Source organism: Bos mutus, chromosome 18 (genome assembly GCF_027580195.1).
Source record: "Bos mutus isolate GX-2022 chromosome 18, NWIPB_WYAK_1.1, whole genome shotgun sequence".
NCBI classification, from domain to species: domain Eukaryota; kingdom Metazoa; phylum Chordata; class Mammalia; order Artiodactyla; family Bovidae; genus Bos; species Bos mutus.
The window spans coordinates 4,681,649-4,692,685 of record NC_091634.1 but is presented as its reverse complement, the minus strand read 5'-3'; the positions used below and the strand labels follow the sequence as shown (position 1 = coordinate 4,692,685).

Sequence of the window (11,037 nt, the reverse complement as noted above, 5' to 3'; positions counted from 1 at the left end):
CTGGGCTGGAGGGCCCGCAGAAAAGCCGGTGTGGCTTGGAGGCTGGTGAACACGGTAAGGGCAGACACGGGGTTCAGAACGGTCCCGGCGGTACGAAGGCCCCCAGGAGTCCCTAGTGCCCTGGGCGAGCACCCTGCAAAGCCAGGCCCAGGTTGCCCGACAGCCGCACTCGCGAGCAGGCGACAGACGCCCGCAACTGCCAGCACTGCGGGCCTCGGTTTCCCTCATGGGAGTAACGGGAACCCCGAGGGCCTGGGCGTGGGCCAGGAGTGACAGGGCGACGCCTGCTCGGGATTCTATCACAGACAAGAGGGAGTCGATGCTAGTAAAGGGACACGTCCGACCCCGCGCCCCGACCCGACTTTGCCGGGCCTTGGTCCCATCCCAGCGACCGCCTAGTGGATCCGACCGGTGGTCGGGCTTCCGGGAGAACTACAACTCCCAGGGTGCTACGCGCAGTAAGAGCCCGAAAGCGCCGCGGCCGCCGGCGGCCAATGGGGTGGAGGGGCGGGGCCTCGGCGCACGTGGCGTCCTGACGCACCGGCGGCGACGTCGGGGTTTGTGTGCGCGAGAGGCCGCCGATAAAGGTTGGGTGCCTCGCGCCGGGGGCCGTTGGGAGGGAGCGCGCCCCCGCCCCCTCCCCGGCCCCCGCTCCCGCCCCGCCGCCGCCGGGGCCCTGCCTTCCCGTCGACCCCTGCGGGAGGGCCCTGGGCCGCCTCCGCTCGTTCCCCGGTCGGGGCCGCAGGTGAGAGACCGGAGGGGCGGGGGTGGGGGAGGGACCGGAGGGCGGAGACGTTGGGGAAACGGCGAACGTGAAACCGGAAGGGGTGCCTTAAAGGGAAGGGCGCTGCCTCACCTCCGACTTTTGTCCGCCGGGCTGGCCCCCGCCCTCTTAAAGGGCAAGGGACCTCTCTTTAAAGGGTCGGGGCAGGTAGTGCAGTTTGTAAGCTCTCCCCTCTCCCATCGCCCCTCTGCCCCACCCCGCACCCCCAGAAAGAATTCGCCTCTTAAAGGCCGCTGACAGTGTCCCACACGCTGAAGGAAAAAGCTTCTGAATCCTAGTGGCTTCAAAGCAGGTCCCTAGTTTAGCTCAGCAAGATAGGTGGGTACGCGGGCGCAGAACCCTCTTAAAGGGGAAGTCGGGCCTGATGGAAGGGTGTGGCCTGGCCTCTTGACGGGTTGCTGTTGACCGGATCAGCAGGGTCCGGTCCCTTCCAGAGCACGGCTGTCTTCTTAAGGCATGCTGCCTTCTGAAAGACACGTGCAGCTTCCTGGGGTAGTCTCTTAAAAGGAGGTGCTTCCATTTCAAAGGGGTTGCTCATGTTTTCTCAAAGGGGATCTTTATGGCCTGTGCAGAGAGGATGCCCCGCTTTGTTTCACTCAAGATGTGTTCACCGAGCACTCACTCTGTGGCAGATGCATTCCAGACTCTAGGCGCCGGGAAGCAACAGTGAACAAGATGCCATTAGCATCCAGTGGGCAGAGACCAGGGGCTGACCAACTTGCAGTGCAGGGAACAGACCCCTGGACCCCCGACCAGCCCCAGATGTCAACAGCGCTGATGCTAGGAAACTCTGATTATGAAGTAGGTTAGAAAGTGATAGCAGTCTCCCTGGTGGCTCAGATGGTAAAGCGTCTGCCTGCAATGCCGGAGACCGGGGTTCGATCCCTGGGTTGGGAAGATCTCCTGGAGAAGGAAACGGCAACCCACTCCAGTACTCTTGCCTGGAGAATCCTATGGACGGAGGAGCCTGGTAGGCTACAGTCCATGGGGTCGCAAAGAGTCGGACAGAAAGTGATAAGCCCCATGGTGGGGGGATAACAAGGCAGAGAAAGAGATTGCAGCGTGTTGGCAGGGACTGCGGAGTTTAGTAGGGTGATCAGGGAATACCTCCCGGAGATGATGTTTCCACAAAGCCTTGGAGGTGAGGGAGGGAAGGGGCTTCTAGGCAGGGGCCTGTGTGAGGGCCCCAGGTGGGAGCGGGCATGCCTGCCGCCGCCCTATGAGCAGGGAGCTGTGAGGGTTGGAGAGGCCAGCAGGCAGAGAGTCAGGGAGGGGAGGAGGCCACAGGCCGTGGGAAGTCTGTAGGTTTTGGGGAGGGATCTGTCTTCTGCTGTCAGATGGGAGCTGTGGAAGCCTTTAGCACAGAGCAATGAGATGGTCTGTGTCAGCAGTTTCCATTCAGCCTCTGTGTTGGGAACAGGCTGGGGGTGAGAAGAGTAAGGATGGGAACTAAGAGAACTGTCAGATTCCAGCGATGCTCCTGCCAGAATAGGGGAGTCAGCTAATGGACTGGTCAGAGAGAGCGAGAGAGAGAGGAGTCGAGGGTGCCCGGGGACTTTTGGCCTGAGGAAAAACAAAGCTGTTTTCAGAGATGGAGAAGACTGGGGTGAGAGAGAGATTTGCAGCGGGCCAGGACACAGAGGGGAGACAGCAGGAACAGAAATTGGAGCTGGAGCTGGGTGTGGGGCCTAAGTGTGAGGTGTCTCTTAGGCGCCCAGCAGGGGTGTAGGTATCCAAGGTCAGGTGTCAAGTGGCGAGGAGTTTTGGAATGGTTCCGTTTGTAGATTGTGGAGTCCCAGGAGTGGTGGGGCCCCCAGGGAGAGGGTGGGTGCAGAAGAGGAGGGCTGGCAGAGCCCTGGACCCTCCAGTGTTCACAAGTAGGACTGCCACTCGAAACAGAGAAGGGCTGGCAGGTGAGGAGAGCGGGGAGCCCAGAAGCCAGGGCAGTGGGTCAAGGAGAGAGAACCACAGTGTCTGCTGACCACTGAGCAGAGACCACTGGCTTTAGCACCATGGAGGCCATGAGAGTGGGGCAGGGTCTGGTTGGCAGGGTTTGAGATGGGAGGAAGGGTGTACTGATGGCATGTTGGGGTGGCTTTGCACAGAGACAGAAAGGAGGCCACAGCTGGAGGAGGAAGTGGGGTGAAGGGTCTTTGTTCTTTTTAAAGATGGGAGACTTAGCCCTTGGGTGCAGTGATGGGGACGGTCCAGGAGGTGAGGAAAGTCCGAGTCTTTGGCCCAGAGGCAGGAGGCAGATGGCAGGGGTGGGGGGCAGTTCCGGGTTTCTCAGCCTCAGCACCCCTTGCATTTTGAACCTATGGCTCTTTGCTGTTTAGGGGTGAGTGGTTCTGTCCCGTGCATTTAGGACGTGGAGCAGAGTCTCTGGCCGCTGCCCACTAGATGACATTGGCCCCTGCCCCTCCAGTTGACACAGCCAACCCAGTCTGCAAGCATGGCCAGATGTCCCCTGGGGTGGGGGCGTAGTGGGGGGTGTGCAGATCACATGGCCTCGTTGAGAACCACGGGTGTAATTGCTGCATTGTGGGAACATTCTGTTCTGGTTGCTTTTATTTTCTCAGACACAGGGTCAGTGGCAAGCTCCACCTGCTAAGATCAAGAGGGGACAAGAGGAGAGGAGAGAAGACGCGCCAGGTGTCACCTGGTGGGCAGTGCAGGGCGATGGGGAGGGAGCTTTGAGATCCTTGGGCTTGGATGCGCAGGGAGACGAGGCCAGGTGGCTTCGGGTCACCAGCAGCACCGTATACTGGGTAAGGGGGTGGCGAGGGTCTGGATGGGGGCTAGGGTGCGGGCTGCAGCGTCCGTGGTCGGTTTGGGGTTCAGCCGCCAGAAGGGGGCGCTGGAGCAGAATGCGTAGCGGTGGAGAGTAGGTGTCGGAGAGGCTTGTCTAGAGGGAAAGGGCTTCGGCAGTGGGAGCAGGTACTAAGCAGGATGGAGGAGGAGGTCTTTAGAGGGAGCTGACCGAAGGATCTGGAGCCAGGGCACTAGAGACCCGGCGTCCTTTAAGGACACGCCTGTCTTTAGGGGGACGGGGCAGAGAGCCGTCCAGCCTCTTGGAGGGGATGCCCCGTATCAGGGAGTGACCAGCTCCTCCCAGTGTGCCCGAAGTTTCCCCTTGAGCACCCAAGGCCTCTATCGCGGGCAGTCTCCATCGTGGGCAGCAGCCTCCTTGTCCGAAGGGAGGTGCTCCCTGCCTCTGAAAGGGCCGGCCTGTGGGTGTGGGGCTGCGATGGTCCGGTGTGTGAGTGGAGGTGGCGGGGAGCCCCCGGCCTGCCTTGACCCCGCGTCCCTCCCCAGGTGTGATGGTCGGCTCCCACGTGGACATGGCGCCGGCCTCGACCGCCGAGGGGGCCAGTGAGAAGCCCGGGCCCGTGGCCCCCGCCCCGCCGGCGCAGTATGAGTGTGGGGAGTGCGGAAAGTCCTTCCGCTGGTCATCCCGCCTCCTGCACCACCAGCGCACGCACACAGGCGAGCGGCCCTATAAGTGCCCCGACTGCCCCAAGGCCTTCAAGGGCTCATCGGCGCTGCTCTACCACCAGCGGGGCCACACGGGTGAGCGGCCATACCAGTGCCCCGACTGCCCCAAGGCCTTCAAGCGCTCTTCGCTGCTGCAGATCCACCGCAGCGTGCACACGGGCCTGCGCGCCTTCACCTGCGGCCAGTGCGGCCTGGCCTTCAAGTGGTCCTCGCACTACCAGTACCACCTGCGGCAGCACACGGGCGAGCGGCCCTACCCTTGCCCGGACTGCCCCAAGGCCTTCAAGAACTCGTCCAGCCTGCGGCGCCACCGGCACGTGCACACGGGCGAGCGGCCCTACACCTGCGGCGTGTGCGGCAAGAGTTTCACGCAGAGCACCAACCTGCGGCAGCACCAGCGCGTGCACACGGGTGAGCGGCCCTTCCGCTGCCCGCTCTGCCCCAAGACCTTCACACACTCCTCCAACCTGCTGCTGCACCAGCGCACACATGGCGGCGCCGCCACTGCCCCTGCCCCGGGTGCCGGCCCCGGGCCTCCGCCGCGCGAGCCCGCCGCTGGTGGCAAGGTCCTGGTCTCCGACGCCTACCTGCAGCGGCCCTTGCCGCCGCCCAGCCCGCCCGCCCCGCCACCACCCGCGCCCCCGCCCGTGGTGCCCGAGCTCTTCCTGGCCGCAGCCGAGACCACGGTGGAGCTGGTGTACCGCTGCGAAGGCTGCGAGCTGGGCTTCGGCAGCGAGGAGCTGCTCCTGGAGCACCAGCCGTGCCCGGGGCCCGAGGCGCTGCCTCCGCCAGCTGCCGCGCCCTCCGAGGCGCCCAAGGCCGACCCGCCGCCACCGCCGCGGTCCCCGCTGCCCCAGCCCGCTCCCGCCACCGCCGCTGCCCCTGGCTTTGCCTGCCTCCCCTGCGGGAAGTCCTTCCGGACGGTGGCCGGCCTCTCCCGCCACCAGCACAGCCACGGGGCGGCGGGTGGGCAGGCGTTCCGCTGCGGCAGCTGTGACGGCGCCTTCCCGCAGCTGGCCAGCCTGCTGGCGCATCAGCAGAGCCACGTGGAGGAGGCCGCAGCTGGGCGCCCGCCCCCCCAGGCCGAAGCCGCCGAGGTCACCTGCCCGCAGGAACCGCTGGGGCCAGCGCCCGGCCCGCCGGCCCCCGCGCCCGCGCCGGCCTCGGCGGAGCGGCCCTACAAATGTGCCGAGTGCGGCAAGGCCTTCAAGGGCTCCTCGGGGCTGCGCTACCACCTGCGGGACCACACGGGCGAGCGACCCTACCAGTGTGGCGAGTGCGGCAAGGCCTTCAAGCGCTCGTCGCTGCTCGCCATCCACCAGCGCGTGCACACGGGCCTGCGCGCCTTCACGTGCGGCCAGTGCGGCCTCACCTTCAAGTGGTCCTCGCACTACCAGTACCACCTGAGGCTGCACTCGGGCGAGCGGCCCTACGCCTGCGGCGAGTGTGGCAAGGCCTTCCGCAACACGTCATGCCTGCGGCGCCACCGGCACGTGCACACGGGCGAGCGGCCCCACGCCTGTGGCGTGTGTGGCAAGAGCTTCGCGCAGACCTCCAACCTGCGGCAGCACCAGCGCGTGCACACGGGCGAGCGGCCCTTCCGCTGCCCGCTCTGCCCCAAGACCTTCACACACTCCTCCAACCTGCTGCTGCACCAGCGCACGCACTCAGCCGAGCGGCCCTTCACCTGCCCAGTCTGCGGCCGCAGCTTCGTCATGGCCGCCTACCTGCAGCGGCACCTGAGGACGCATGCCCCTGCGGCCCCTGCAGCCGGCCCCCAGCCCCCGGCCCCACTGGCCGCCGCCGCTGCTCCGTCGGCCACCCAGGATGTGCACGTCCTCCCTCACCTCCAGGCCACGCTCTCCCTAGAGGTGGCTGGGGGGACGGCCCCGGCCGCGGCCCCCGGCCCCGCCGCTCCCAACTCGCAGACGTTTCTCCTGGTGCAGACGGCTCAGGGCCTGCAGCTGATTCCCAGCAGCGTCCAGCCGCCCACGCCCCCGCCCCCGCCTGCGCCCCCCAAGCTCATCCTGCTGCCCTCCTCCGGCCCCGCTGGCGGGGGCAGCTGCGCCCGGCAGGGCCTGCGGGCTGCGGGGAAAGCTGGGCCGGGGGCTGGAGTAGTTTGGCTGCCAGGCCCTGGGGGGTTAGGCGTGCAGAGAGGAAGTAACGCTGCCGGGAACGTGGGAGGGCAGAGCCTTATAGTTCTGCAGAACGTGGCGGGTGGGGAGACAGGCCCGCAGGAAGTGAGTGGGGTTCAGCTCCAGCCCCTTCGTCCAGCCCCGGAACTGACCACCGTCCAGCTCCAGCCGGCCCAGGAGGTGACCACGGTCCAGCTCCAGCCTGTGACGGGTCCGCTGTCCAGTTCCAGCGGGGGAGCCGTGACCACCGAGGCGCCTAATCTGCTGGTGGTTCAGAGCGGGGCAGCCGAGGAGTTGCTGGCGGACCCCGGCCCAGGGGAGCCTGGCGAGGGCGAGGCCGGCCCGGGGGTGGTCCCAGATGTGCTCTTTGAGACGCTGCAGACAGAGGAGGGGCTGCAGAGCGTGCTGGTGCTGAGCGGGGCCGATGGGGAGCAGACCCAGCTGTGTGTGCAGGAGGTAGAGACCTTACCGTCGGGGCTGGCCGAGCCGCCAGCCTCCGGCCCGCCCGGACAGAAGCTGCTCATTATCCGCAGCGCCCCGGCCGCAGAGCTGCTGGAGAACGGCAGCGCTGGGGGAGGCGCCGCTGCGCTGCAGCTGCTGGCGCCCCCACCGCCTGGCCCAGCCTCTGCTCCTGCGGGCGTCCCCGCGGCCCCGGGCCCCCAGATGGTACAAGTGGTCCCCGCAGGAGCGGCACCTGGGGGCGTGGCCCCACAGGGCTTGCCCTCCATCCAGATTGTCCAGACTCTGCCCTCGGTCCAGCTGGTGCACACGTTTTGAGTCGGACCACCGGTATCTCTTCCTGCCCCACGAAGAGGCCCGGACCCCATCTCCGCCTGGGCTGGGCTGGGCTGGGCGGAGGGAGCTGCAGGCTGGGCTTGCTAATAAAGACCAGAATCCCCTCTCTTGTGTTTTTTCTAATTGGTGGGGTGGGAGGTCAATGTCATGACCATAGCCACCACTTGGAAACTGGGGGGTCTCCTGCTTCCTGGTTCGCAGGTGGCTTTGCGTCTTGGGGCCAGCCGCTGCTCCTATGTGGGGGCCCTGTTTATCCATTTTTTAAGAAAAGGGACGCAACGGTCACGGTGTAGGGGAGGCACTGGAATCTGGAACACCGGTTCTGCCACTTGTTCTCTGTAAGTCACCGCGCTCTTCCTCGCGCAGAAAAATAAGTGGATGGCGGGGATGCTTATCCCGACGATCACTGAGAGCCCTGGTGGGCAGTTGGGGAACCTGTGGGTCTGAGATGCTGTCGCGGCCCCGCCTGCGGAAGCCGGGGAGCCATTGGGAATCAAGCCGCCTTCGCGGCCTCACCCCTGCGCTCAGGTCGCTTAGCAACCAGGGGCCATCGGGAAGCCGGCCGGGGAAGCCGCCGGGGCGCGCGCTGGGTAAGCCCCGCTGCCCGCCTCCACCCGGTCTACAGTTCCAGGCCCTTCTGTCAGGCCCCCTCCCCTGCCAGCGTCCCGCACTCCCGCTCTCTCCGCCGCTCCTCCAGGCTCTAACCTATCCGGCCAGACGCTTGGCAACGGTTACTAAGCCCGAGAGCAGGCGCTGCCCCGCCCCCAGTGCGCGGGTCTGACGTCACTTCCGCCGGCGACCCCTCCCCGACCCTGCCCCCCGCCCCCCGCACCTTGTCAAAAGTGGGAGCGACCCACAGAGGTGTCTGAAAGTCCTTGTTCCTGCGACAGGCGCTGCTCCGGGGCGGCCGGGGGACAGAGGCGCTCTGGGCGCTGGGGGCGGGGAGCGCGGTCCTTTCCCTGGCTGGGGGGGTTCACTCACCCCCAGGGCAGCCGCGGGGCCTGGAGGCAGCGCGGTGTTGGCAGGTGTTGGCAGGCACCAGGCTTTTAGGCGTGGGTCGCCGAATACCGCCGGGGGCGGGCTTGACCCGAGAGGCTTCGGAAGGTCGCTGGATTGACCGGGAAGCCTGTCCTGTCTCGGCCCTCGCCTGGAGGCCGCCAGCATCCCGCGTCCTGACCTGGACACGCTGCAGCTGCTGGCCCGCAGCTCTGGGACACTTTGGGGAACAAGAGGTGTCCTCCTGACACTGACCTGCTTGTTTTCGCCAGGTGCACGCCTGCTCCTTTGGGGGCGCGGGAGCCTGGGGGCTGCCATGGCCCCCAGCCACCTGTCGGTGCGGGAGATGAGGGAAGATGAGAAACCCTTAGTGCTGGAAATGCTGAAGGTGAGAGACATTAGCAGCACCACTGAGCCCGGGGGGCGTGGGACGGAGGGTACCGCTTTGGGGTGGGGGGGCGGGACCCTAGAAAGCCCGGCAGGGGGCGGGGAAAGAATGGGGACACCAATGAGCTTGGGAGGGGCGGGGACAGAATGAGGGGCACCAGGGAGCCCAGGAGGGGGCGGGGGGCATCCCGAGTGGCTTCAGCCACCCTCCTGAGCCGGCGGTGACGCTGGAGAGCAATCTTTTGCTCCTAAGACACTTCCGGCCTTGGACCCTTCTCTCTCTAGTGCTTTCTCCCTAACCTAGGGATCGAGAACGGTTTTGTGTGTGTGTGTGTGGCCACGCCACATGGCACGCGGGATGTTAGTGCTCACCCACCATAGATCCAAGCCATGCCCCCCGCAGTACAAGCCCTTCCATCTTCCCACGTCCCCTCAGCCCTGTGCCCCGGCCTCCTACTACTCCAAGCCTGGCCCTCGAGGACCCCCAAGCCCCTTCCAGCTTCCTCTCTTGGTGGGGCGGCTCCTCTGTCCAGTCTCCCCTGGTGCCTCACGCCTGCAACTCCGCTGAACCCGGATTGCCCACCGTTCCTAATTCACCTGCTCCCACATTCAGAGCCCAGTGTGCCAGCCAGCAGTGTGTTCACGCCGAGGCACACCTGCCACAGGCCCCGGCTCAGTGCTGTCCCCTCCCCTCCGATTGCTCCCACCCCAGGCAGGGCCTGCCTCGGCCCCCACTGCCTGCCGCCCTCGGGAGCCCCCTCGCTGACTGCTCCTCCTGCCCGCAGGCTGGCGTGAAGGACACAGAGAACCGCGTGGCCCTTCACGCGCTGACCCGGCCGCCGGCCCTGCTCCTCCTGGCTGCGGCCAGCAGCGGCCTTCGCTTCGTCCTGGCCTCCTTCGCCCTGGCCCTCCTCCTGCCCGTGTTCCTGGCTGTGGCTGCCATGAAGCTGGGCCTGCGGGCCCGCTGGGGCTCGCTGCCCCCTCCCGGCGGCCTCGGGGGGCCCTGGGTGGCAGTGCGGGGCTCGGGAGACGTGTGCGGGGTCCTGGCCCTGGCCCCAGGCTCCAGTGCCGGGGATGGGGCCCGGGTCACCCGCCTCTCGGTGTCCCGTTGGCACCGCCGCCGAGGTGTAGGCAGGCGCCTGCTGGCCTTTGCTGAGTCCCGGGCGCGAGCCTGGGCTGGTGGCATGGGGGAGCCCCGAGCACGCCTGGTGGTCCCAGTGGCCGTGGCAGCCTGGGGCGTGGCCGGGATGCTGGAGGGCTGTGGCTACCAGGCCGAGGGGAGCTGGGGCTGCATGGGCTACACGCTGGTGCGGGAGTTCAGCAAGGAACTGTGACTGCAGACCCTAGTGGGAGGAAAAGCAGCATTTAGTGAGCACCTGCTGTGTGCAGGCACTTCCACACCATCCTTCTCCCCCCCCGCCCAGGGCCCAGCAGCTGAGGCCCTCAGAGGGCAAGAGACCCTGCCACAGCCTGATGCCCATCCGTAGTGTTTGAACTTCTTAGAGGGGTCAACCTGTCCAACCCCTGCCTCAGATTCTGTCTGCACAGAGAAATCTTATCTGTCTGCCAAGCCTGTGTCGCTTGTGTTATGACATGTGGCAGGAGAGGAGGCCGAGCACGTATGCTCCCCACTGGAGTTAGGACTTGGCAGGGGCACCCCAAACAGGGATGAGGGCCCCCCCAGCCCCGGGGGATGGGGTGGGGGGCGATGCCCATGCTTGGAGGGGGTGAGGCTGCAGAGGCAGAGGGGCTGAGCGAAGCCTCTGCAGGGGAGGGTTGTCTGCCTGGAGAGAGCCCCAGGGAGGGAGTGGTGGGCAAAGGGCGGCCCGGCTAGCCCCTCCCCAGGAAGGTGGGAGCCCAGAGGGGCGGCCAGACCCATCTGGTTTTTTACACCCGTTTGTTAATAAAGCCTGTAACCGCTGCGCGCCATTTCTCTCTGATGCCTTTTCCAGTCTGCCTCCACACCCACCACTTTTGTCTGGCCCCTCCTTCCCGAGGTTGACAGTAATTGTTGGGAGGGGGGAGTGTGCTGGACTGGGGGCAGGGGAGGCAATGAGCTCAGGCAGCCCAGCTCCGTGCCAGCCCTCTGACTCACGCTCCCCATTACCGAATTTTTTCCGCCTCACAGCTGCTTAGTGCAGAGAGAGAAAGAGTGCGTTCGTGTGTGTGTGTGTGTGTGTGCAGTTGTCCTCCCCCACCCAAGTCTTGACCCTTGGCCCTCTCGACCCCTGACCCCAGTTTTCTTGGGAGACACACAGGGGGCTGATGACTTCTGCCCGCAAATCCACCTGGGGGAATGGAGAAGGGAGTCTCTCTCCTTTCCCAGTCCAGGAAGTCCTTCCTGGTGTCTGCCTGCAAGCCCTCTTGCTGCACCAGGTGCCCAACCCCGGCAGCTGATGTGAGCCCATCCTCAATCCCTCTGTTTCCGGCACACCACCCTGGCGG

The 11,037-nt window shown here is 66.0% G+C and overlaps 2 protein-coding genes across 5 annotated transcripts; both read left to right on the top strand.

The window, feature by feature from the left end:
- Positions 1 to 613: 613 nt before the first annotated feature.
- Positions 614 to 10,515, top strand: NAT14 (N-acetyltransferase 14 (putative)). 3 transcript variants are annotated; one of them, XM_070387151.1, is made up of 3 exons: positions 614 to 745; positions 8,478 to 8,593; positions 9,378 to 10,515. In XM_070387151.1, the coding sequence occupies exons 2-3, from the start codon at positions 8,522 to 8,524 to the stop codon at positions 9,924 to 9,926; spliced, it is 621 nt and encodes a 206-aa protein (XP_070243252.1). In that variant the 5' UTR covers positions 614 to 745; positions 8,478 to 8,521; the 3' UTR covers positions 9,927 to 10,515. The 3 variants fall into 3 exon arrangements, with proteins under 3 accessions (XP_070243252.1, XP_070243251.1, XP_005906198.2); XM_070387150.1 differs by lacking the exon at positions 614 to 745 and adding an exon at positions 7,781 to 7,799; XM_005906136.3 differs by lacking the exon at positions 614 to 745 and adding an exon at positions 7,988 to 8,070.
- Positions 615 to 7,314, top strand: ZNF628 (zinc finger protein 628). Of its 2 annotated transcripts, none has more exons than XM_070387134.1 (2): positions 615 to 745; positions 4,100 to 7,314. In XM_070387134.1, the coding sequence occupies exon 2, from the start codon at positions 4,105 to 4,107 to the stop codon at positions 7,189 to 7,191; it is 3,087 nt and encodes a 1,028-aa protein (XP_070243235.1). In that variant the 5' UTR covers positions 615 to 745; positions 4,100 to 4,104; the 3' UTR covers positions 7,192 to 7,314. The 2 variants fall into 2 exon arrangements, with proteins under 2 accessions (XP_070243235.1, XP_070243236.1); XM_070387135.1 differs by lacking the exon at positions 615 to 745 and adding an exon at positions 3,393 to 3,552.
- Positions 10,516 to 11,037: the final 522 nt, after the last annotated feature.

Bases quoted from the DNA above. Each gene is read 5' to 3' on its own strand.
- ZNF628 (XM_070387134.1), top strand. From the start codon at position 4,105: ATGGTCGGCTCCCACGTGGACATGGCGCCGGCCTCGACCGCCGAGGGG.
- NAT14 (XM_070387151.1), top strand. From the start codon at position 8,522: ATGGCCCCCAGCCACCTGTCGGTGCGGGAGATGAGGGAAGATGAGAAA. The intron at 8,594-9,377 runs GTGAGAGACATT...TCCTGCCCGCAG, and splicing joins TAGTGCTGGAAATGCTGAAG to GCTGGCGTGAAGGACACAGA.